The sequence below is a fragment of the Fulvia fulva genome, chromosome 3, assembly GCF_020509005.1.
Source record: "Fulvia fulva chromosome 3, complete sequence".
In the NCBI taxonomy this organism is placed as follows: domain Eukaryota; kingdom Fungi; phylum Ascomycota; class Dothideomycetes; order Mycosphaerellales; family Mycosphaerellaceae; genus Fulvia; species Fulvia fulva.
In genome coordinates this window covers 2541896-2565369 of record NC_063014.1, presented here as the reverse complement: position 1 = coordinate 2565369, position 23474 = coordinate 2541896, and the positions used below count along the sequence as shown (strand labels likewise).

The 23474-nt window shown below is 46.7% G+C and overlaps 3 protein-coding genes across 3 annotated transcripts; 2 read left to right on the top strand and 1 right to left on the bottom strand.

Annotated features, from left to right (window-relative positions):
* Nucleotides 1-2435: 2435 nt before the first annotated feature.
* CLAFUR5_08173 (uncharacterized protein) lies at nt 2436-2727 on the top strand (the record flags this gene model as incomplete). Its single annotated transcript, XM_047907321.1, has 2 exons — nt 2436-2660; nt 2695-2727. The coding sequence occupies 2 exons, from the start codon at nt 2436-2438 to the stop codon at nt 2725-2727; spliced, it is 258 nt and encodes an 85-aa protein (XP_047759470.1).
* A 529-nt stretch (nt 2728-3256) lies between these two features.
* Nucleotides 3257-4799, bottom strand: CLAFUR5_08172 (uncharacterized protein; the record flags this gene model as incomplete). Its single annotated transcript, XM_047907320.1, has 2 exons — nt 3257-4473; nt 4526-4799. The coding sequence occupies 2 exons, from the start codon at nt 4797-4799 to the stop codon at nt 3257-3259; spliced, it is 1491 nt and encodes a 496-aa protein (XP_047759469.1).
* A 1556-nt stretch (nt 4800-6355) lies between these two features.
* CLAFUR5_08171 (Short-chain dehydrogenase srdC) lies at nt 6356-7422 on the top strand (the record flags this gene model as incomplete). The annotated part of the gene is made up of 6 exons (XM_047907319.1): nt 6356-6407; nt 6455-6690; nt 6743-6965; nt 7019-7077; nt 7131-7159; nt 7224-7422. The coding sequence occupies 6 exons, from the start codon at nt 6356-6358 to the stop codon at nt 7420-7422; spliced, it is 798 nt and encodes a 265-aa protein (XP_047759472.1).
* Between the last annotated feature and the right edge of the window lie 16052 nt (nt 7423-23474).

Here is a 23474-nt window from a genome sequence, read left to right as displayed (position 1 = left end):
CTAGTAACACGTTTAAGACCTAGGAGGTTAAACGCGTCCTAGATTCTAAGCCGAAGGGCAGAGGTATTACTATACTAGTAAAATAGAAGGGCTATTTAGATAGTAAGTCTACCTAGGAGCCCGCGAGCGTAGTATATAAGGATATACCGAAGGTAGTCGTAGACTTTAAGTATAACAACCTAACTAAGTCTATACCGATCAACTTTTATCCGCTAGAAGATTAGATTCCGAATAAGACCTTAGTCGATATAAGGCCGGACGCGAACGTAATAGATCTAGTACCTTAGTTAACCGTAACGGTATAGCCTCTACGTAAAGGTAATAGCCCTATAGCTCTAGCTAAGGATAACTATACGCCTAATGCTAACGATAGCTATATTAAAAGGGTTTTAGTACCTACCTCTAGTAAGTTATTAGAGCTAATAGACGAAACGAACGATATAGAGGATAATAAAGCTTTCGCGTTTACGCTAAGGGAGATTTAAGGATATACGCTTCGAGACGAAGGTGTTTTAGAGAGAGGGTAGTATTACGGCAGCTCCGCGAGTAAAGGATTCGAATCTGATCACGTGACCCGGATAACTAAGCTCGGCCCGATACCGACGCCCGACACCTCGGCCTTTAAGTATAGGCCTTGTTCTTAGACTCTCTTCTCTCTTTAGCTATCGACTTCGTTAATACTAAACCCTTATACTCCCGTACTATAGTCTTATAATATATATTTAGTCTAGAGGGTCTCTAACCTTTAATAAGGCGTCGTAATTAATACCTCTAGAGGATACTAGGAGGTAGGAAGTGAGTAGAGAGTCGCTAGATAGTGTTCGGCCAGCACTAAGGCTATAACGCTATAAGCGATATAGCGAGTCGGGGTATAACGTACGTACCTATAAAGTAGACTTGCTAGATAGTAAAGAATCTAAAGAAGAATCGTCCTCCTAGTAACGATTCTATAGGATGTCGTCGTATTAAGATACCGTCGCAATTATAGTAGAAGTAGTATAGTTCTTAGTAAAAGTAGCCCGCTCGGTAGTATAGCCCGCTCGGTAGTATAGCCCGCTCGGTAGTAAAGTACGTTATAAGACGTATAATATCTGACTTATAAAAGCGAAGGTTATTTACGTACTTATCGCTCGTAAGATTAGCTAAGCTAAACTATAGAGTCCTATCGTAATAGTCTTTAGATAATAGTACTAACTTATTAGTAATAGTACGTCTCTTCCGCTTTAATTTAATACTAGGCTAAACCTTATATTTATCGTCCGAGTCTCTAATTTACGACTAAGTTACTACTACGACTATTATAGAAGTAGTAGTAGCGATAGTAGTACTGTCTTCCGCGGTTTTCTAGAGAGCCTAATTAACAATATCTATAGTACTAGTAGTAGCTTACTATACCTTAAATATCGATAAGATATTACGGTAGTAGCTAAGGTAACAACACCCTGGCCGATTACAGTAGATACAACATACTTAGAAACAAGATAACTAAAGTGCTTAGGTAAGCACGGACGACAGTGATATCACCTCAACTCGATATGGCCTAGTACGGCGGCAACATGGAAGTGGATACGACACCTCGAAGAGATTGCTAAACGTCACTTTTGATACAGCACACCCTCTTCCTGCTGCATCAGAATTCTCCCTCCTCACCGTCTATCCACAGACAGGAGGCAGCATTGCTTCTCAACATGGGCCATGGCCAGTCTGGCCTGTTATGCATGCATCATCAGTTGCATGTGTGCTTTTGGCTTCGAGGCATGGGAATGGGAATGCTAAGCCGCTCCCGCGTCCGCAATCCTCGAGGGCTCGACACCTCAATCGCGGATTCGTGCGGAAGCTGCCACCTGCTTCACCTGCCATCTCCAGCTCCAGCACTTCTTCATCACACCACGCATTGGAAGTAGGGACCTCTTCTCCTCATGCCCTCTTGGCTCTCAGATTGCTGGCGGGCAGCGCAAGGGCCAGGCCTCAGGCGCAATGTGCAGTGCTCCAGATGACCGTTGTGAAAGCTAATCCTGGACATTCTCAACGTCAACACAACGAGACCCCAAAAGTTTGGGACGTGGCCAGGGATGCGTCACGATAGAGCTGTGTCGCAGCCTTGTACCGCTGTGCCAACTGCGAACCATCAACTATTCATGGCCGCCCACGAAACCTGCCTGAGACCTTCCCTCAAGCAGTCTGTATGTCATTGAAGAATGCGATCAACGATGTGACACACGACGAGCTACAGATTTTAGGATGAAGTGGAAACGATATGGACTCATATTGCCATGTTCTGCTGTAGTGCTTGCACCATCACTCGACAACATACGCTGGACACGATTGATGCAGTGGACAAGCCGATGCGCTGAGATGCGTAGGCGTCCCGGAACGATGACCAAAGCCGTCAAGGACAGCCGCACGCAATTGCTGACAAGGAAACCCAGTTCACCATGTCCATCATGCAACGCGCCAGTCCAAACACGAAAGGCTCGCGACGTGCATCCCTCAATCCTCTACTCGAGGCACCCACCTTCTCACACGGTCCACAAGACATTCAGCAGCAGCAACAAGCAAAAACATGTCAGTCAGAAGTTCCAGTCCACGGGCACGCACCCACACGATATCGACCATGCCACTGCTCACATGCCCTCGACCGCTTGTTCGATGACCACCTGGTACGCAATGTGAATAATGCAAGACCTCAGTAAGAGTCCCTTCAAGCCGGCGACCGAAGACATATGATGGTGAATGCATACGGCAGATCGGACGTTGAAGTGATAGAGGAAATCACCGCGGATCTACAATCGACACAGGCATGCCATGAGCTTGGCACGGCCCACACCAGGCGGAGTAGATCATCTGCTGAGTAGCCGAATGCTTGAGTGACCTGGTGCATGCATGCGCGCGCTGTGTTGAACTGGCAAGGCTGGATACTGAAGTGGAACGTGAAGCTGTAAGGTCGGAGGTGCATCGTCAATTGGCGCTAAGACTATAGCAAAAACTGTAAGAGGTACAGCTAGCTGTAAGGCTGCTGATCCAATGCAGTAAGTCCATGTTCAGCTGAAGATCGCGGCCTCAGCAATGGCAAGTAAGATGCAGGCGGTACGGGACATGTGTGCTTGACTGAAACATCGTGTATCCATCTCGAGGCTATACAAGTGATCTGGCAGCACAGGCGTTGGCTCTCTCGTTGAACCACTGGCGGTCCACGCTATGGACTGTTCACTCCCCGAGTGAACCCATTGCATGCTCTCATATGCTTCGCACCTCATCACTGATTCACCACGCTCAACCCCTTGCCAATCCGCCCCTGATCTTCCCCAGGCGGCGGGCTCTGCGCCGTCTCTACAGGAGGCCTCTCACTGCTCGGCAACTCGCTCACGCCCTGGAACGCAGAGTACTGTCCACCAGCCCCACCTTCACCACTCTTACGCGCAGCCTCGGTCGCTCCACTCGACATCTGCTGAGCACTTTGCGCTGGGGCAGGTTGATACGGCACCGGCTGTCCAGGATACGAGCCTCCTCCATACGGCATGGGTCTAGGACCCATCGGTGTGAAGTCCTGCGGTTGCGGTTGTGGTTGTGGGTGCTGTTGGCGTGGTATATCTCCTCCCCACAACTCCTGCGGCTGCTCTTCTGGGACGAAGCCGAGGCCGTTGGCGGTTGGTGGGTTCAGGTTGTGGTTCGAGAAACTGCCGGTCGTGATGGGTGAGACGGCGCTGTGTGGGCTGTATTGTTGGCGGGTGACTGGCGAGCCGGACATTTCGGATATGGCTTGGCTGAGGTGGCCAGGCTTTGTGCTGGAGGCGGCGACTGGGTAGCCGTCTGCTTCGGGACGTTTGCCGTCGTGGGTGGTGTTGCTGCCGTACATGTCGACGAGGTCTTTGCGCTCGGAGGTGGGAGGGTCGCTGGGTGCGGACTTGTTCTTGCGGCGGTGGCGCCAGAGGAAGAATGCGAGGACTGAGGCAACGATGAGACCGAGTGGTACGCCTACGGCGATGCCGACTATGGTGCTGCTGTTTGATTGCCTTTCGTGTGCATGTGGCGGAATTGAACTCTCCTGCAACGGGTCGACGAGTGCGGTCGTCATGACCATTATCGTGGTCGCTTCGCCTTGGGAATTCGTGGTGGTGGCTTGCGTGGTGATAACACTGGTCTGCGGCGGCCGACTCGAGGAAGCTGTGCTCATGCTGGATGTCGAGCCTGAGCTGGTGCTGTGGGAGTCACTCGTGGAGCTGCTGGGGGAACTGCTGGTAGAGCTTCTGGTCGATTTTGTAGAGCTGGCAGACGAGGCCTTTGTCGACGAACCCGCCTTCGTGGAGATCGTAGCAGTCGCGGTACCATCCTCAATGTCGATGAATCTGACCTTCTGCACACAGCAAGACTTGCTCGCATCATCCTCGTCCACCTCCGGTCGGTTCCTGTCGCAGCAGTATCTTCCATCACTGCACTGCTGCACTGCTTGGTTACCGTTCTCCGGTCCACTATCTGTGCATAGTCAGCGAAAATAGAAAGCACGCGCAGTCTGACCGCCGCTCACCATCTCTGAGGCACATTTGCGGACAATCGTCTCCCCAGGATTTATCCGTGCAAGAAGAGCGCTGGAAGAACTCTTGTGCTGGTAGGTAGCAGAGTCCATTTGATATGCATTCCCAGCTCAGAGGGCAGCATACGCTGGAGTCACCGCATACACCGCTGTCATTGTCCACCGCGCCGCCGGGGAAGTAGCAGCTCTGGGCAGATGCGAGATAGCTCGTGAGGTGAAGGGCATTGAGGAGGAGGATAGCGAATCTTTTGGTCGAGGAGATTGTCATCTTGTATGCCGTTGCATGGCAGAGCAAGCGCTTGTATCGGGGGTGATGGTGGTGTTGTTGAAGCCGTCTCGAAGGAGAAGAGATGTGCGCGTGACCAAGAAGAGATGTTGACGTTGGACGTTTGCTGGAGCACGCAAGTCAAGCTTCACCCTAGTCGAATTGCTGGACAGCTGCAGGGGTAGTTGCATGTGAAAGCAAAACAACTGCGAAGCTGCATGCAACTGCCACCTCTTCACTATGCAGATGTCAGGCACTCGAGTATGATGTCGTCGTGCCCCTGTTGCACTGCCACGGGCACCTGAGTGTATCTGGAATCAAAGTCTCACAGTTGTGCCAGATCAAGAGCCGAGGCGCGGGTATCTGCAGGAAGGTGGTTGTTGCCGTGCGACTGTGCCACTTTCTATTCGACGTGCAGCGTGATTGATGTTGAGACCAAGGCAAGGTGGCACATGTGTCTGAGTACCAGACAAAGGCCGCAAGATGTCCTGGGCGTGGTCTGTCGCAGTTGAAGGCTGGTGCAAGACGATGAAAGCAAAGAAGTTTTCGGACCTCGTTTGCACAAGCGTCTTGAGCTCGACAGTCCGTTGAGGTTGCGTGCTTCTCACTCCGAGGCTTGCGTTTGGTAGACCATGTTTGATGGTCAGACGACTCATGAGCAGGACGAAACTTGCTGAGACGGTGCGGCGAGGCAATGCCGAAGTCCATGGAACTCTTGCGGATTTTTACTCCAAGCACGTTGACCAGGTCAAGAGGCCACCATGCTGATCGCTCGATATTATAAACGGTTTCCTTGGCCCAGTACTTGCCACCACATTCGCGCCGCTCAAGAGCACGAAGTACTGGAGTGGAACCACGAGCATATTAGATATGGACGTCATCGGGATGGTGTCTCCAGCAACAGTAGGTACGATGGCGGAAGATCAAGAATATCGCACTCGCAGTGCAGTCGTGAACATTGGCGTTGGCGTACCGGTCCTGCCGTCTCGATCTTCAAAGTTCAACGGCAGGAAGGACGTCACGTACGTGATCGTTCCTCATAGTACCCTATCCGGGATCTTTGTAGGAAGATAATCGCCTCGGTCTGGTGCCAACGCTGCCTGGAGCTTTTCCTGATCGCGGCGGTGTAGTCGACATTTGCGTCTCGACCCCTGCTCAGTCGTACTGCCCTCACTGCTTACACAGCTACAGGCCTTTTGGACTGATCAAACGCCCAACTTCAGGATACCACGGTATGTACCCAACCCAACATCTTGGACCCATCGAAGAGAGTCTTGAACGATAAGCGGTATCAATGCAAACTGTCACTTCCGTCGACAGCATCACTATCGCTTCATGCATACTGCTCGATAGTACTGTGTTTATCAGTGTCATAGCTTACTTCATATGATGTTACACGTAGCCTGCTATGATGCTTGTTCAAACAGCTATGCTTTTACCCCTCCGCCGGGATGGACCTGGTGGAGTATGTGGACCTCCTCACTTTGTCTCGTTGCCATATCTCGTCTCACGCTTCACGATGCTTCGACGTTACACGGGATTTTTGGACGGACGACTTGATGATGATCAATCTCTTTCCCGGTGTAGCTTTGGTGATTGGTGCAGCTTCAGGTACGTCGTTATTGAACAGCTTATCACTCGACTCTGACGTCCACAAGGCATCGGACAAGCAACAGCCATATCGTTTGTTTCAGAAGGATGTCGGAAGATCGTGATATCTGATCTCAACGAGAAGGGACTACAAGAGACCAAGAATTTGATCCATCAGGCGGACGAGTGGGGAGACGCTCAAGTCGAGATCGTTCAGGTCAACGTATCGGATGAGGCCCAAGTCCAAGCGCTCGTGGATAAAGCTGTCCAAGCATTTGGTAGAATCGACTATGCCGTCAATGCTGTATGTGGTGGTCATGAGCTCACATGCGATAGAGAAAGCTGACCCCGACCAGGCTGGGACGCTTAGCAGAAACACCAAGTCTCACGAGACTGCACCAGAAGAGTTCGATCGTATCAATGGCATCAACTATCGTGGCTGCTGGTTGGCTTCCCGAGCGCAACTCTCACAGATGCTGATGCAAGACCCTCTCGAAACCCACGATGGAAGACCAGGAAATCGCGGCAGTATCGTCAACTTCGCAAGTCAACTCGGCATAGTCGGCAGGCCAGCAGCAGGTCAGTCTCCTGCGACCAGTGTGATGTCCGACCAATTTCTAACGATAAGTCAGCCGCCTATTGCGCTTCCAAAGCAGCAATAATAGGAATGACCAAATGCGATGCCATCGATGTAAGACCTCCCCAATCCAATTTTGACACAAACCAGCTAACAAGAAGTCTCAGTACTCCAAAGATAACATCCGAGTGAACTGGTAAGTCAGCCTAAACATGTATTCATCCGAAGTTCGCAGCGAGAATCTGATGTGAACCCCCAAGTGTTTGCCCAGGCGTTATAGATACCCCTATGACTCGGCCAAACATGGACGTGCTAGACTCTGCGATTTCGATTGCGCCACTGGACCGTCCAGGAACTGCTCAGGAGGTTGCCGACGCGGTGTTGTTTCTGTCGTCGTCGAAGGCGACGTTCATTCAAGGCTCCGCACTCGTGGTAGATGGAGGCTATACCATCAATTGAACGAAGCTGTCGCGTGCTCTAGAGCAATTCCGCTTCGACTTCTCCACCATCATACTCCAGCCTTTCTGGTTCACAAGACGACATTGGCCGTCATCAAGTGAGAGCATTGATCTTGCGTCACCGAGCACTCCAAATACAGTGAAAACACCGAGATCGAATATAGGGTGGTTAAAAAATGTGCTGTTGGATTGGCACTATCGTTGATCCAAAGAAACGCGAAGCACCTACGATAACGTGCTTCACCACCGAGCGGGCCACTTTTGCCAAGAACTGTACCACTTCCACTTTGATTACGACGGTATCTTAACACGACGACATCCTACAGAATCGTTACTAGGAGGACAATTCCTCTTCAGATTCTTCGCTATCTAGCAAGTCTACTTGACAGGTGCGTACGTTATGCCCCGACTCGCCATATCGCTTCTAGCGTCGTAGCCTTAGTGCTGGCCGAACACCATCTAGCGACTCTCTACTCACTTCCTGCCTCCTGGTATCCTCTGGAGGTATCAATTGCGACGCCTCATCGAAGGTTAGAGACCCTCTAGACTAAATGTACTTGCGCTTTCGTGCTTTTCGCTATGTAAGGGCCTCGTTAGACTTACGTAGCTTACTAATCTCGCTTCGTATAAGAGCCATCTAATACGCTATCTCTCTACTCCCTTTCACAAGCTGATGCACCCCTTCCTATGACGAGTTTGGCGATGAACCTGCCCGGGCACGTATTTTGTTCGTTACTAGTGTCGATTAAGAGTCGAATTCTTTTGTAGTTCGTAGTGTCTTCGACTCCTAAGGGGTATAGTCCGGAGCTAGAGCGGTTAGCGTACGTAGCTTGATATCAAGCTTGTCTATCACTACCTATAGATTGAATAGAACCAAACCAGCGCCTCTGAAGCTCGATAGGATGTTCTCCTATCTAAATACAGCATTATAGGCTGCCCGGAAGGCGCGTAGGAACTCTACTTTGTCGATATAAGTAATGCGCTAGCGTGCTAAGCCCGAGAGCTAAGTACCGTATACCTTCTTTAAAGGCAAATAGCAACCTATATCTAATAGCTAGAGTAAGTACGAGGCGTGCGATAGTATATATAGGGCTAAGATCTTGTATTCCTTATATAGATTCTAGAATGCCTTCGAGTTATAGCTCTCGTAGCTATCGATAATAAGCAGTCTCTATACCCTAGTCGTACGAGCTACAGTATGCTTCTAGAAATACTCTAGCTACCGTATACCGAACTTATTGTTAGTCTAGCCGTTCTCTATTAGCCCGATTGTCTAGTCTAGACCCAAGTTGCCGTCTTAGTACTAGGTACTAATATACTGTTTGCCTATAAGGATAACGTAGGGTAAGAGCGCTGTTCCGTCTATATAGATAGTCTTAATCACTATTACCCATTCTCTATTACCCTATTAAACGACCTTCCTCTTTCTACTACGCCTTTCTAAACCCGTAACGACGCTCTAAGACGTAATGACACCTATTATAAACCCTGTCTCGTCGAAGTTATAGGTGTCCTAGTTAAGGATACTATACTTCTCCTTTATATTACGTATAAGCAAGAACTACCTCTCGATAACGTCTAGATCTTCTATTAGGGCTCGCTAACGATCGTATCTACGTATTATACGAACCTTTAGCCCACGATACCGCCTAATAAACCTGTCTGTCTAATTAAGACTAGCGGGCTTAAGACCCTTCTCTTATAGTAATGAATCGGCTATTACTCGTATACTAGCCTTTAATAGCGGGAAACCTCTAAGATCTAGCTCGAGTATATACTCAAGTATCACCCTCTCTTCTAGCTCTATAAGCTTCTTCGAATTAGGCTCGTAGTCACCCCGAGGAGGTCGTCTATTCAATCGATACCCTAGTATAGTTCGAGACGCGTCGTATACCTTTATAGTAAGTCGATTCGTGATTATCGCGTCGCGTTTCGTAGCCTAGATAGCTAAGGTCAGTTTGGCCTCGTTTGAAGACAATATACGCTATCATAGTGGTTATATAGCTATATCTATAGAAGTAGTAACTATAGTTCTTAGTAAAAGTGGCCCGCTCGGTAGTATAGCCCGCTCGGTAGTAAAGTACGTTATACTAATTACGTAACTTAATCTATCTACTAAACACTAAGATAAACCTCTTACTATCTTCGATTTAATTGTAGTGTTACTTAGCTTACTTAGCGCCGCTATTCTTACCGCTATTATTAAGTAGTAAGTCTTTATCTACCTAGAGATCCTCTTCGAGCTCTTCCTTAGTACGAGTAACGTAAGTAGTAGCGGTAGTACTACTATTACTTAGCGGGTATCTCCGCGGATTAGTAAGTACCTACTTTCTACGTCGCTTAATATTATACTAACGTATAGCCGGTATATTAGACCTAGCTATAGTACTAAATCTATCGAGATCGAATAGCTTATTAAATAGTAGATCGCTAAGCTTCTTTACGCGGCTTACTACGACGTATAATAAGCTAGCCGCGACCTTAGGGTCTATAGACACCTAGACAGTACGCTTAAGAGACAAGGGTACTATATCGTAGTAGGAGACTTCAATATATACTACCCTTCCTAGGAAAGCCTTATATAGCCGCACCCTATAGCCGACGAAGTAATCGACTTGATAGCGAGCAACGTAATTGCCCTTAACACCCCGAAGGACCTAGGCACCTAGAAGAGAGGGAGACTCTAAGGTACGATCGACCTCTCCTAGATCTTAGATAGCTACTACTATATAGTAACCTATAGTAGGATCGAACACGAACTCGAGGCGTCGTTAGACTATATACTAGTTAGGACCTCTATTACGACATAGATATAATACATACTAGCGAGGACCCCTAAGCTAAACTAGGGAAAGGCCTACTAGGCTAATATCTAGGTATACCTCGACGACTCCGAGAGGCTAGTCTAGATTACGTAGTAGTAATATAATAGTAAAGACGAGATAGACGAGGTAGTCTAAGGGTTAATAGACGAGATAAGAAAAGCGACCTTACTTTACGTTCCGCTTACCTAACTAACGATATAGTTCAAACTATACTAGACGCCGAAGTATACTATAGTAGTAAGAGAAGTAAGGAGAGCCCGCCGGGTATAGATAAGTAGCTATAGCGAGGAGGCCTAGAAAGTATATAGGGAGGTATACTAATAGAAGAAAGCTATAATACCGAGGGAGAAAGTAGTCGGCTAGAGAGCTATAGTAGAAGAAATCGCCGGCAAGCTAGCGAGGATATAGAAGCTAGCAGAATGGGCCCGATAGGTCCCTATATAGGGCCCCTCCTTCTCTATCCTAGCGCTATAATCGCCTAGTAGCCCGGTTAGCGACCCCGAGGCCAAGGCGCGTCTACTAGCTAGTAAGTTCTTCCCGCCCCTAGTCGAGGCTAATCTAAGCGACATAAAGAGCTCTACTCCCCTAGCCCCTAGTATCGCGGTCTAATAGGATATATCCGAGGGAGATATTACCGCTATACTTAGGAAGTTACCGGCGAAGAAAGCCCCGGGGCCGGATAGGATCATAAATGAGCTACTAAAGAAGTATAGAGATTAACTAGCCCTAGTAGTCGTAGCGATCTTTAACGCCTACCTATAGACCGGATACTACCTAATAGCATTTAAATAATCGACGATAGTAGTCCTACGTAAGCCGTAAAAGGAAGACTATACGTAGGTAAAGTCGTACTGCCTAATTACGCTCCTTAACACTCTTAGGAAGGCGCTTAAGAAGCTAGTTATAACGAGACTCTCCGAGGCGGTAGAGGAGTACTCCCTACTCCCGGACACCTAGATAGGTACGCGCCTATAGCGATCGACGCTATCCGCGATAGAACTTATTACCTCTTAGGTAAAGGCTATCTAGTATAGGAATAGGGATAAGGTAGTATCCTTCCTTAGTCTAGACATATCGGGAGCCTTCGACTATATATTATACCCGCGGCTACTCTATATCCTAAGGTCGAAAGGACTCCCTAAGTAGCTTATTAACTTCGTACGGTCCTACCTCTAAAACCGTAGTACGTCGATCCTAGTCGGTTAGTACAAAAGCCTATTTTAAGTAGTCTATACTAGAATCCCGTAAGGCTTAACGCTAGTACCTATCCTATTCCTCTTCTTTATAGCGACGCTACTCCTAGCCCTAGAATCCTAGAACACCGCTACGAGCGGCTTCGTAGACGACACGAACATCCTAGCGTAGTCGTCCTCGACTAAGGAGAACTATAGGCTACTAGAAGAGAAGCACAAGATCTATAAGGGCTAGGCTAGGAGGTATAGGGCTCGGTTTGCCCTAGAAAAGTATAATCTAATACACTTTACCCGCAGGCGACGGTTATATAATATATAAGCTTCTATCTAGATATAGGGGTATACGACTAACCCGGTAAACTAGCTTAGGATCCGCGGACTTTAGGTAGACCCGGCGCTACGGTAGAGGAAGTACGTATAGGTAATATTACGGAAAGCTAAAGAGAATATAGTATTATACTAGAGGCTCACTACGTCTATATAGGGAGCGGACTTTTAGTAGTTACGACTTCTATATACGGCTATTATACGGCTAGTCCTTATCTATAGTAGCTAAGTATAGTCCCTAGGCGAGAGGGCCTACCTATTAAAGGGACTCGTCGCGCCGTCAGCGAAGATCTAAAACTAATGCCTAAGGAAGGTCACCGGGGTATATAAGTCGACACTAATAAGGATACTTAAGTACGAGACCGCTATACCGCCGATCGACCTATATATCTAGAGACTACGGACCTCCTACTTAGGCAAGTCGGTATAGTACCTAGTATAGAAGGTTATCGCTAGTATAGTCGTAAGGGCCCGCGAATTAGTACTAGCGTATAAGGGCATTCGACCCGGAAACGAGCCGAACTACCGGGTAAGGGACGAATAGCTAGTAATATAATAGGAAGGTAAGAAATCGTTTGTAGAGTAACTATAGAAAGAGAGGTAGAACAACTAGGTTGTAGGGTATAGTAGACGCCCTTAGCTAGCGGGACAACCTAAGGAATGGTTAGCTACAAAATCCGCGGTCAAGTACCCCCCGAAGCTTATCTACTACCGCCTTACGAGGGTATAGAGTAGTATAGCAACCTAACTACGAAGCGAATATATCGGCCTCTAGGGGTACCTATTATAGAGGAAGGTTCTAGGATACACGAATACTAGCTACCCCTACGGCTATCGCTCCTAGAACGTACGGTACGTACTCCTCGTCTGTCCGAGGTAGTCGCTAGGAAGGGGGGAGTAGATAGTAAAGGCGAGGAACCGGACGATTAGGGCACTTCTTAATAACGCTAAGGACCTACGGCGTATTACGAACTAGATACTAGAGAAGGGCTAGCTAGAACAGTACCGCCTAGTAGGAGTAGTATAGGAAGAGAGGACACGACGTAGCGCGACGAGACCGGCTAGGAGCGGGGGCTAACGGGGTAGTGACATAGACTACGTACGTTTAGAGGGAAAGCTAATCTAGATAAGGAGAAGTCGGGGGCGGGAAGGGTTTTCACCTATTCGGGTTTCCCTTTGTACATAATAATAGATATATACCTATATAGGCCGGATAGGGCCCTAGAATAGGGGAATGACAAATCTATCTATCTATTTATATACTCCTTCGTCTACTCTCGTCTAGCCCTCCTCGCCTCCTATACCCTTTCCGCGTACGCCGGGGTCTAGAATAGCTTCTATCTTTAAGAAGGTCGAATATAGGGTATATACCGACGAGCTACCTCCTATACGACTATCGTTATCCGTTCGGCTTCTTTGTCGAGCTCGGCTTCTTGTTCTACTTCTATTTCCGCTTCTAGTCCCGTATTTGCTCTATTATTATATAGTCGTACGGCTAGTTCGTCTCGGATTTCCTCCTACGGGGCCTTCTTCTAGTTTAGGCGTAGTTCCGCTATAGGTTCCTCCTCGACTCCTACCTCGATTGTTATCTAGATCGGGATATAGTCTAATCCTACTTCGAGTAAGAGGTTCGGGCGGCACTTATCTAGTCTTATTACTAGCTCTCTCGAGAGGAAGTATAGGTTAATCGTACTTACGCTTAATCTCGCCTTCTACGTCTCTATACTCTTTAGGGTCGCTAGTTCTATATCGCGACTCGCGGTGATTTCTAGTAACTTGCCTCCTAGGTATACGTATAGGGGGGTAAAGTCTAGACCCTATTACGGGTAGTGAAGGTTGAAGTCGCCTACTAGGACTTAGTATATATCCTCTTATTCGAGTATCCGGTCTAGCGTAACTAGGGTTCCTAGGTCTCTACTCGTTCGTCCTTATAGAGGAGGGTTATAGACGTTATAGATTCGGACGGTTCCCTAGCCTATTACTATTTCGATTGTCGTTATGTCCCCCTAGTAGCCCTCCGGCTATAGTACGACCTTCTATACTTCTATACTAATAGCCTTACTTACGTAGGTATATATTCTTAGGGTATATCCTATACCCCTACTAATTACCGTATAGTATCGTTAGTCGTTATAGGTTACTAGTTTGCTTATATATAGGTTAGTCTAAGGTTCCTATAGCGCTACGACATAGTGCTTTTAGTAGTCGAGTTCTTATAGGAAGTAGAGCTAGACCTTATCTTTACTTTTATTAACGTTATACTATATAATAGTAAGGTTGTCCTATACTACTACTACGGGCTAGCTAGGATAATGTCTATAGGGATACTCCGGGCTTAGGTAGTACCTACGGTTATTGTATCTTCCTCTTAGGTTAGTAGGCCTTTAGCCGGTAGGGGTGTTCTAAAAATCCGTATCTGTCCTATCTCGTTTACTACCCTATTTAGCCCCCTTAGCCGTCCTAGCGGCGGGTACGTGCTCAGTAGAGTACCCCTTATTACCTCCTCCGTTCTCTTTCTTTTTGCCGCCTTAAAGCCTTTATATTAAGCGCTACTTTACTACGGGGTAGGGTACCTCGCTAGGGTCGTTATTCGTACTTAGTTAGCCTTCCCTTTTACGGCGATCCGGGTTAGGCATTAGCTCGAGTACGCCGGGTGTTTCCGGCTATAGTATACGTACCTTACTTCTTCTTGTAGGCATTACTTTCCCTAGTATAGGCCTACGTAGTATAGGCACTTCGGGGTCTTCTCCGTATATTTCGGGGCGATATATTCGTACTGTTAGTAGTTAAAGCATTAGAGTACTCTATAGCTACTCTAGTAGATTTCCGTATTAAGACGTTTGTGGTTCTAGTATACTCCTTTGTCTAGGACAAGGTTTGCTTGTTCCGTATTTACTATCTAGACGATTAATAAGGAGTATATCTTTATTAGTTCGACGCTCCTATATAGCCAGACGGCCTTAGAGAAGCGTACTCCTAGGGATGTGCTCTAGTTCTATGTTTATAGCTAGGGGAGGTCATTTTCGACCTTAAAGGTTCTAGGGACCCCGTAGGCTATTACTATAAATTGTTAGTAGGAGACCTTCGCTAACTTCACTACTTTAATTATCTATTCCTTATACGTCTCGAGTCTTTGTCGGTCTGTCTCCTATACGGTAGAAAAGCCTTACTACCCCCCTTAGCTCTACCTTCGCTCCTACGATCTCCTTCCGGCCGATTCTATCTACGAGCTCCTTACTCGTAAGGCCCTCGAGTTCCCTTTTCTCCTCCGGATTGGTAACAAAGACTCGGATCGCGTTATTAGTCCTCTAGGGCTAGGCCGGGTAGTATCCCGCGGCGATTATCGCCTACGTAGGGTTCTTCTATTATATTACGTACTATATAGTCTAGTAGATCGTTCTTAGGGTCTAGTGTTCGAGTGCCTTAAGTGTACTAAGGAGCTACGCGATTATATTCTTATATACTCGGGCTAGGTATTCGTCTTCGTCTAGTATTACCTAGGCTTCTTTATATAATTCTATCTACGCGGAGAGGCCGGGGCGGCTAGGGTTCGTTATGCCTTTCCTAGGCCCTTAGTATATTATCGTTAGCTATTGTCTTGCTATTACTAGTTTAGTTATTAGCTTAACTATTAAAGGGTTAGTTACTACTAGCTAGGTTTATATATCGCGTCCCCGTTTATAGATAGATAGATATTTTATTAAGCTATTATAGTACCCTTTGGCCTATATAGCTATACTATCTTGTTTTCGTATATATAGAGGGGAAACCGTATTAGTAAAAACCCCTCCTCCTTCCCGCCTATCTTTTCCCCCTAGTTGTCGTCTTAGATTTCCCTTATTAGGGGTACGCTAGTATTATAGGCCTGCCCTAATGACTACCCTATCTACAACCCCCCTCGCTTCCGCCTCTTGTCTATCTACTCCTCCGTCTCGCTCGCGAGGCTAAACTGCTAGAGGTATCTCTACTATAGTATCTACCGAGAGATTCGGCGAATGTTACCTTTATCCCTAATAGTTAACTTATAGTCTCTCCTTCCCGCTTAGTGCCTCTAATTGCCCCTACCTCTCGCCTACTATAGGCATCGTAGTAGTATATGTTCTAGGTTTTATAATAGGTAGCTATACTAGTAGGCTAGGCTATAGATGTCTAGTACGCGTCTCCTAAATAGGTAGGCCCTTAATCTAATATATTCGGACCTAATTTGAATCGCTATACTTACTTCGGCCCTTATTAGGTCCCTATATAGCTAGTAATTATGTCTCTAGAAGGCTCGGAGTGCTATCGGGCCTATTGTCTTAGGGGGCTTCCTTTTCTAGTCCTATTCCTATAGGTAGCTCGCTATCTATTCCGCTAGGCTCTAGGTCCTAGCCTTGCTCCCGCCGGCCTAGCGAGTCCTACGCTCCTCCTCTTTTCGTGCTAGCCATTCGGTACTTATCTATACGGCCGCAAAGGTAGTAAGGTCGTCCTCTTTTTAGCTTGTCCTATGTCCGGCCCCTCTCCGGTAGCGGCTTTCTATCTTATTCTTTGCCTCCTAGATCGTAGTTTGTATTAGGTAATCTGTCGTCTTTACCGTGTATTAAATTCTTATTCCCTAGACATATTGGCCGATTAGTAGTGTTCCTATCTCTATTTATACCGTACTTGTTAACGTTGTCTTATATACGCCTAGTATCCTACGTAGGTTACCTACCTATATCCTATTTAGAGGTTACTCTATCCGTTTCGGGATCGGCTTGCCTACGCCTCCTATTTCCTAAATCTGTACCCTATATAACATAGCTAGCCTAACAATCGCCTTTTACATTACTCTTGCCTTATCGAATGTTTCTCCCTATATAGACGCCGTAAGCCTCTTTATCGAGGTTTTGTTAACTTACGCTCGACTCTAGGCTTTCTTAATCTATATATTCTAGCTTAGCTTCGGGTCGAGCTAGATCCCTAGTACTCGTAGCTCCGCTAATAGCTTGGTCTCGTAGCCTTATATTCTTACTACCGCCTTTATATTATAGTATGTTCTCGCTTTACTAAAGTGTATAAGTTAGTACTTTTTAGGGGCGAACCGGGTACTATACTTCTTTACCTACTCCTTGTATTTCTTATACCTATCATTAAGGAGGCGACAGTTCTCTTCTATCGAGTCTGACTAGGCTAGAATGTTTATATCGTCTACAAACCCCGATACTAAGGTTTACGGAGAGGTGAGTAGGGGGATTAGATCAGACATAAATATTAGAAATAGGATAGGGGAGAGAGTAGATCCCTAAGGTATTCTAGCCTCTACCTTTACCGGGTCGGACGTATACCTTCCTAGGACTAGGTATGTCGTCCGTTCCTAGAGAAAGGAGTAGACGAACGTCGTTACCTACTAGGGGATGCCTTTCTACTATAGGATATGTATTATCCTTTAGTATAAGACGTTGTTAAAGGCTCCTACGATGTCGAGGGATAGTAAGGACGCCGCTCGGTTCCTACCGTAGTACTAGAGGGTCTGAATTTACTCCGTAATTAGCTCTATTACTATTAGTGTCGATCGCTAGCTTCTTCCCCCTATCTATATTACTAGGAGTACGTAGTTGTCCTCGGATAGCTACGTAAGTCTCTAGGCTACTATCCTTTCTAGCACCTTCCCTATCGTATTTAGAAGTACGATTAGTCTATATAACTTGGGCTAAGTATAGTCCTCCTTCTATAGCTTACGTAGCACTACTATTATAGACTCTCTATACGGCTTCGGGTGATACCCTAGCCGTAGGTACGCGGTAAATAGGTTTATAAGGCTCGACGCGATCTCTTCTCTATACTCTTTTAGTAGTATATTTAGTATCCTATCTAGGCCTAGGGCTTTTCGTCCTTTTAGCTTACTTATAACTCCTATTACTATATTAGAGCTAACCGCCTAATCTATGTCTAGGGGTTCCGGGTATATACTCGGGTCGATGTTCGTAAGGTCTACCTCTACTTACGTCGAAAAGAAATGGTCGGCTAATGCTTTTGCCTTACCCTAGGGCGTAGCCTAGGCAATCCCTTCGCGGTCTACGATTAGGGGGAAGTGAGGGGTTTGTTGCTCTTTAGGTAGTCGTGCCTATTTAGTAAGTCTCTATATCTATTCCGGGTTTTCTATAACGAGCCCGATTGTCGCTCTCTAGTCCTATAGCTTATCGCGTCTTATCTATACCTTCTTCTCTTATATCGCGCGACAGTATTGCTCCTACGTCTCTTAGGTATACTCCTTCGTCTACTGTCGCCTTGCCCTTCTAGCCTCCCTTACCTTCGTAGAGTACTTAGGGGTCTAGAAGGCCTTCTACTACGTTAAGGGCCGGAGTAACGGCGTATATTGTTCCGCTACTTGCTATATGACCGAGGTAATCTGTTCCGCTACTTAATCTAGCTAAGCTGTCGTCTCGAGTTCTCTATACTATAGTAGGTTCGCTATTAGGAAGCCTCTTATATTGTCCTAGCGGTCGACGACGAGAATCACCTGTACGTAGTGTCGGCTACGAACCTCTCGTCTAGCTACGAGAGAGCCAAGTATTCTCACGCTAGAGCGTCGTAGGCGCGACGGGCGCGTAACGTAGGCGAAGCCGCGGCGAACAGAGGACTACTAGCAAAACGGGTATGAAAACCATCCGACGAGCGTGTACTCGTGTCGGGAGCGAGTCCCTCTTCTTTCTACGTATAAGAAGGGCGCGGAACCGTGGCCTATACGCTCGATAGGACACCTCTAGTATGAGTGCAGAATTTTCACCTCCGGAGACCGTAAACCGAGCGGGCTAAGCGACGAACATTAGACGAGCGGACTATAGAACAACAACTAAGCGGACTATATAACGGCGTCGAGCGGACTACGAAACAATCTAGTGTTTGCTAGCGGGCAATGCGGTAGGTAGGTAGACACGCGACGAAGCCTATAAGGGCCTATTGAACACCCGGTATAGGAACGAGGGTTTTGCCTAAGGCACTGCCTGTCCCGCTACATAACGCACCTAGTCTGACATAGTAGATTGCGACGAGGAAAAGACGATAGCCTAAGTAAGGAAAAGACGGCTATTAGGACGGGGAAAAGACGTATAATACAAGTGGATTAGTTCTGTGATCGGGGAGGATCGAGGGCAGGGTAATAAGGAACTTCATATTAGTTAGTAGGTAGAAACGTAAGGAGTACGCTGCCCGGCGTAGTGTGTGCCCCGAGCAAACCTGCGAGGCATAGACGGCCGCTTTCTAGAGATAGGCTACGGTAACGCGAAGGGCGTCAAAACCTAGGGCGTGGTGTACACTAGTAGCGACGGCTAACACTGTCTGTATAGCCCGAGAGGACGGATACGCATGTCGGTCAATAGAGAGCACTAAAGGGCTTAGGCCTATAGAGGTGGATATTGGCTTAAGGAGCAAACAGGGAGGGAGGGCGTAGAGGGAAGCTTTTACTCCGGGCTAACCTCTCGAAACGAGGCTATACGGTAGTACTAGATAAGTAGGAAAGCGCGGTTAAGACTTGTTACCTTATCTCGTAGCTAGCTTACTAAATACGATTCCTTCCTTACTAGGGACTACGGACCTCCTACTTAGGCAAGTCGGCACAGTACCTAGTACAGAAGGTCATCGCCAGTGTAGTCGTAAGGGCCCGCGAATCAGTACTAGCGTATAAGGGCATTCGACCCGGAAACGAGCCGAACTACCGGGCAAGGGACGAACAGCTAGCAATACAATAGGAAGGTGAGAAATCGTTTATAGAGCAACTATGGAAAGAGAGGTGGAACAACCAGGTTGTAGGGCATAGTGGACGCCCTTAGCTAGCGGGACAACCTAAGGAATAGTTAGCTACAAAATCCGCGGTCAAGCACCCCCCGAAGCTCATCTACTACCGCCTTACGAGGGCACAGAGTAGTATAGCAACCTAACTGCGAAGCGAACACATCGGCCTCTAGGGGTACCTATTATAGAGGAAGGTTCTAGGATACACGAATACTAGCTGCCCCTACGGCTATCGCTCCTAGAACGTACGGCACGCACTCCTCGTCTGTCCGAGGTGGTCGCTAGGAAGGGGGGAGTGGATGGCAAAGGCGAGGAACCGGACGATTGGGGCACTTCTTAACAACGCTAAAGACCTACGGCGCATTACGAACTAGATACTAGAGAAGGGCTAGCTAGAACAGTACCGCCTAGTAGGAGCAGTGTAGGAAGAGAGGACACGACGCAGCGCGACGAGACCGGCTAGGAGCGGGGGCTAACGGGGTAGTGACATAGACTACGTACGTTCAGAGGGAAAGCTAATCTAGACAAGGAGTAGTCGGGGGCGGGAAGGGTTTTCACCTATTCGGGTTTCCCTTTGTACATAACAATAGATATATACCTGTATAGGCCGGATAGGGTCCTAGAACAGGGGAATGACAAATCTATCTATCTTTCTATCTATATTGTCCTAGCGTGCCTTCTTCTAGTTACGGCGTAGTTTGCTTACTAGCTCCTCTATCGCCTTCACCCCTAGCGTCGTTTAGATAGGGATATAGTCTAAGGAGGCTTCTAGCGCGTAGTTCGGTCGGCATTAGACTAGTCTCTCTTTAAGTTCTCGTAATAGAAAGTATAGGTCGATCGTACTTATACTAGTACGGGCCTTCTACGTCTCTGTTCCCTTTAGTATTACTAAGGCCATTCCGTAGCGTACGGTTATGTCTAGTAGCTTTCCCCCTAGAAACGCGTACGGGGGAGTGAATTCGAGTCCCTACTATAGGTAGTAGAGGTTAAAGTCGCCGAGGAGTACTTACTTTATGTCTTAGCTTAGGGTCCGCTCTAGGTAGGCGAGGGTTCCTAGTTCCCTACTCGTCCGACCCCGCGGTAGCGGGTTATAAACGTTATAGATCTAGATAGGGCCTTGTGTCGTGTCGATCTAGATTGATGTTATGTCTCCTAGGTTGCCCTACTACGGTAGTATAACCTTCTACGACTTAAGGTCTATAGTCTTACTTACGTATATATATGTCCTCGGGATAACGTCTCGTTAGCCCGCGATTACGGTATAGTATCTCCGGTCATTATAAGTAGCTAGGAGTCCTACGTAGGGGTTGATCTATAGTTCCTATACCGTAATAATATAGTGCCGTAGCGGGTCTAGCTCTTATAGAAAGTAGCGCTAGACCTTGTCCCTACTTTTTTTACGTTATACTATACGATAGTAATGTCGTCGTATAGTATTATTCGTTATCCGTAAGGTCTATTTCTGTACTAACCTACTATGTCTCCTAAGCCTATATCTCGCTATCCGGCTAGCCCTAGGGCCGCTAGGGCGCCCTAAAGATTCGTATTTAGCCTAGTTCGTTAGCGGCCCGGTTAAGGTGTCGAGGCCTACCGGGAGGTAGATACGTTTACGGTTAGGTTCCCTTATTCGTCTCTTCTACCCTCTTCCTTTTACTCGGCTCGAAGCCCTTATATACGGTAGGTCCCTCCTACTATCGTTAGGGGTACCTAGCTAGTATAGAGATCCTTGCTTATCTCGCTCGTTCTTATACTACTATTCTAGCTAGGCATTAGCTTGAATACGCTAGGTGCCTTCTACCGTAGTATATATACCTACTCTCCTTTTTTAGGCATTCCCTTCCCTAGTATAGACCTACGTAGTAAGGACACCTTAGGGTCTTCTCCCCGTATTTTAGGGCTATATGACCGTACTATTAGTATTAGAAGTATTATAGTACCCTATAGCTACTCTAATAGATCTCCGTGTCTATACTCTCGTAGTTCTAGAATAGCCTATTGTCTAGTATCTAGTTAGCTTGTTCCGCTGTCTCTACCTAGATAATAAGCAATAAATACGTCTTCTCTCGGTCTACTGTCTTATATAGCTATACCGCCTTTATTAGCCGTACTCCTAGGGAGGTGTTCTAGTTCTATACTTAGAGGTAGGGAAGGTCTTCGACCTTGAATATCCTAGGGACCCCGTAGGCGATAACGGTATACTATTAGTAGGAGACTCGTACCGACTTCGCGACTTTAGTAGTCTACTCCTTATAGGTCTCTAGCTTTTGTCTATTAGACTCTTATACGGTAAAGAGTCTTACTACGCCTGTTGCCTCTACCCTCGCTCTAACTACCTCCTTTTAGCCGATTCTATCGACAATCTCCTTGCTTATTAGGGCTACGATTTCTTGTTTCTCCGCCGGATTAGTAATGTATAGGCGTACCGCCTTACTTACCTTCGGAGGGGGTTAATTCTTACCTACTACTACTATTACCTATATAGTTAGTCTCTAGGCTACCTTCTATATTACTTATTAGATTGTCTTCGGGACTTGATATAATAGCGCTTTTAGCGCTCCTAGTAGCTATACTATAGTGTTCTTATATGTCCGGGCTAGGTGTTCGTTATCCCCTAGTAAGTTTTCCGCCTCCGTATATAGGGTCGTCTACGCTATATTATTTGTCGTTAGCCTCTACTTTCTATATAGTAGGCCTTAGCTTATGTCCTAGGTTTTTTCTTAGTTTGTTCCCCGGTTTGACTCTTAGTATAGAATGTTCGTAAGGCTATAGCTCTCGTTAGTTACTATCCTTCGCTACTATTTAGGGTCGCGCTTCCTAATTAGGTAGTTATCCTCCGTAACTCCGTAACTCTAGGGTCTGCCTTTAGGGGAAAGGGACCTTAGTTTTAGGGTTTTTTGTACTACGATTACGCCGCCGCTAGCGTAGGCGGGTCGCTACTACTTAAGTAGATTACTCGTCTTAATAAGGGCTGTCGATTAAATAGTCCTCGTCGATAAGATCTCCTTATAGGTCGGTAAGCTAACCTATATATTCTTACGAGTATATATTAACTACCGTAGGCTAAACGCTAAGAACCTTAAATAGTTTACGAGTACTAAGGTCCTAAATAGCGCTAGGTACGTTAGTCCGAGTTCTTATCGTAGTTCTACTTTAAGATTGTCTATATCCCTAGTAAGACGAATATTAAACCTAATACTCTAATACGGCGGCTATAGGACGTCTCTATAAACTATAACGACCTACGAAGACAGTATTAAGAACAGACGTTACTACCTAAGTACCGATTTCTTAATATCTCGCCGATAGAGATCCGTCTAGGCCGATAGAATAATAAACTTATGACTAAGATCCGCGTTATATACGGAGAAGCGGAGCTATAGTAAGCGTTACGCTAGTTAGACGTAGGAGAGTATTATACGCTACTACGCTAGTACCGTATAGATAATAGCGAGGCGGTAGCTATAGGCGGCCTTATCTATATTAAGAATAGATACGGCGGCTATAAAGTAGTTAGTAGAACAAAGCTATTATAGCTTTGTAGTACTTTATACCCTATCTCGCTTACGTTACTCTCGTCGGGCCTAGGTATTATACTACCCGAGGATCGTAAGATTGCTATCGGGGCATCTACTAGTTACTAAACTAGTAGTAGTCGCGAGACCGCCGGTAGTCGACCGACTAGCCTTCGTTCGGGTGCCCTACTAGGTTAGTTCGTAAAGGAGATACCTAAGTCTAGATCTCCCCCCTTCTCGTTTTCGAACTAATCTACTTGGCTATACTACCTAATAGCTCGTATATCTAGCTCCTAGAACAACTATTACTTAGTCGATTGACCGTATCTAACGAAAATAGCTTCCTTACCCCGGTTTATTAACTTATCCTATCGTAGCCCTTTTAGATATAATTTCGGTTCTACGTAAACTACTACCCTATAACCCTATACTCTTAGGTGATCT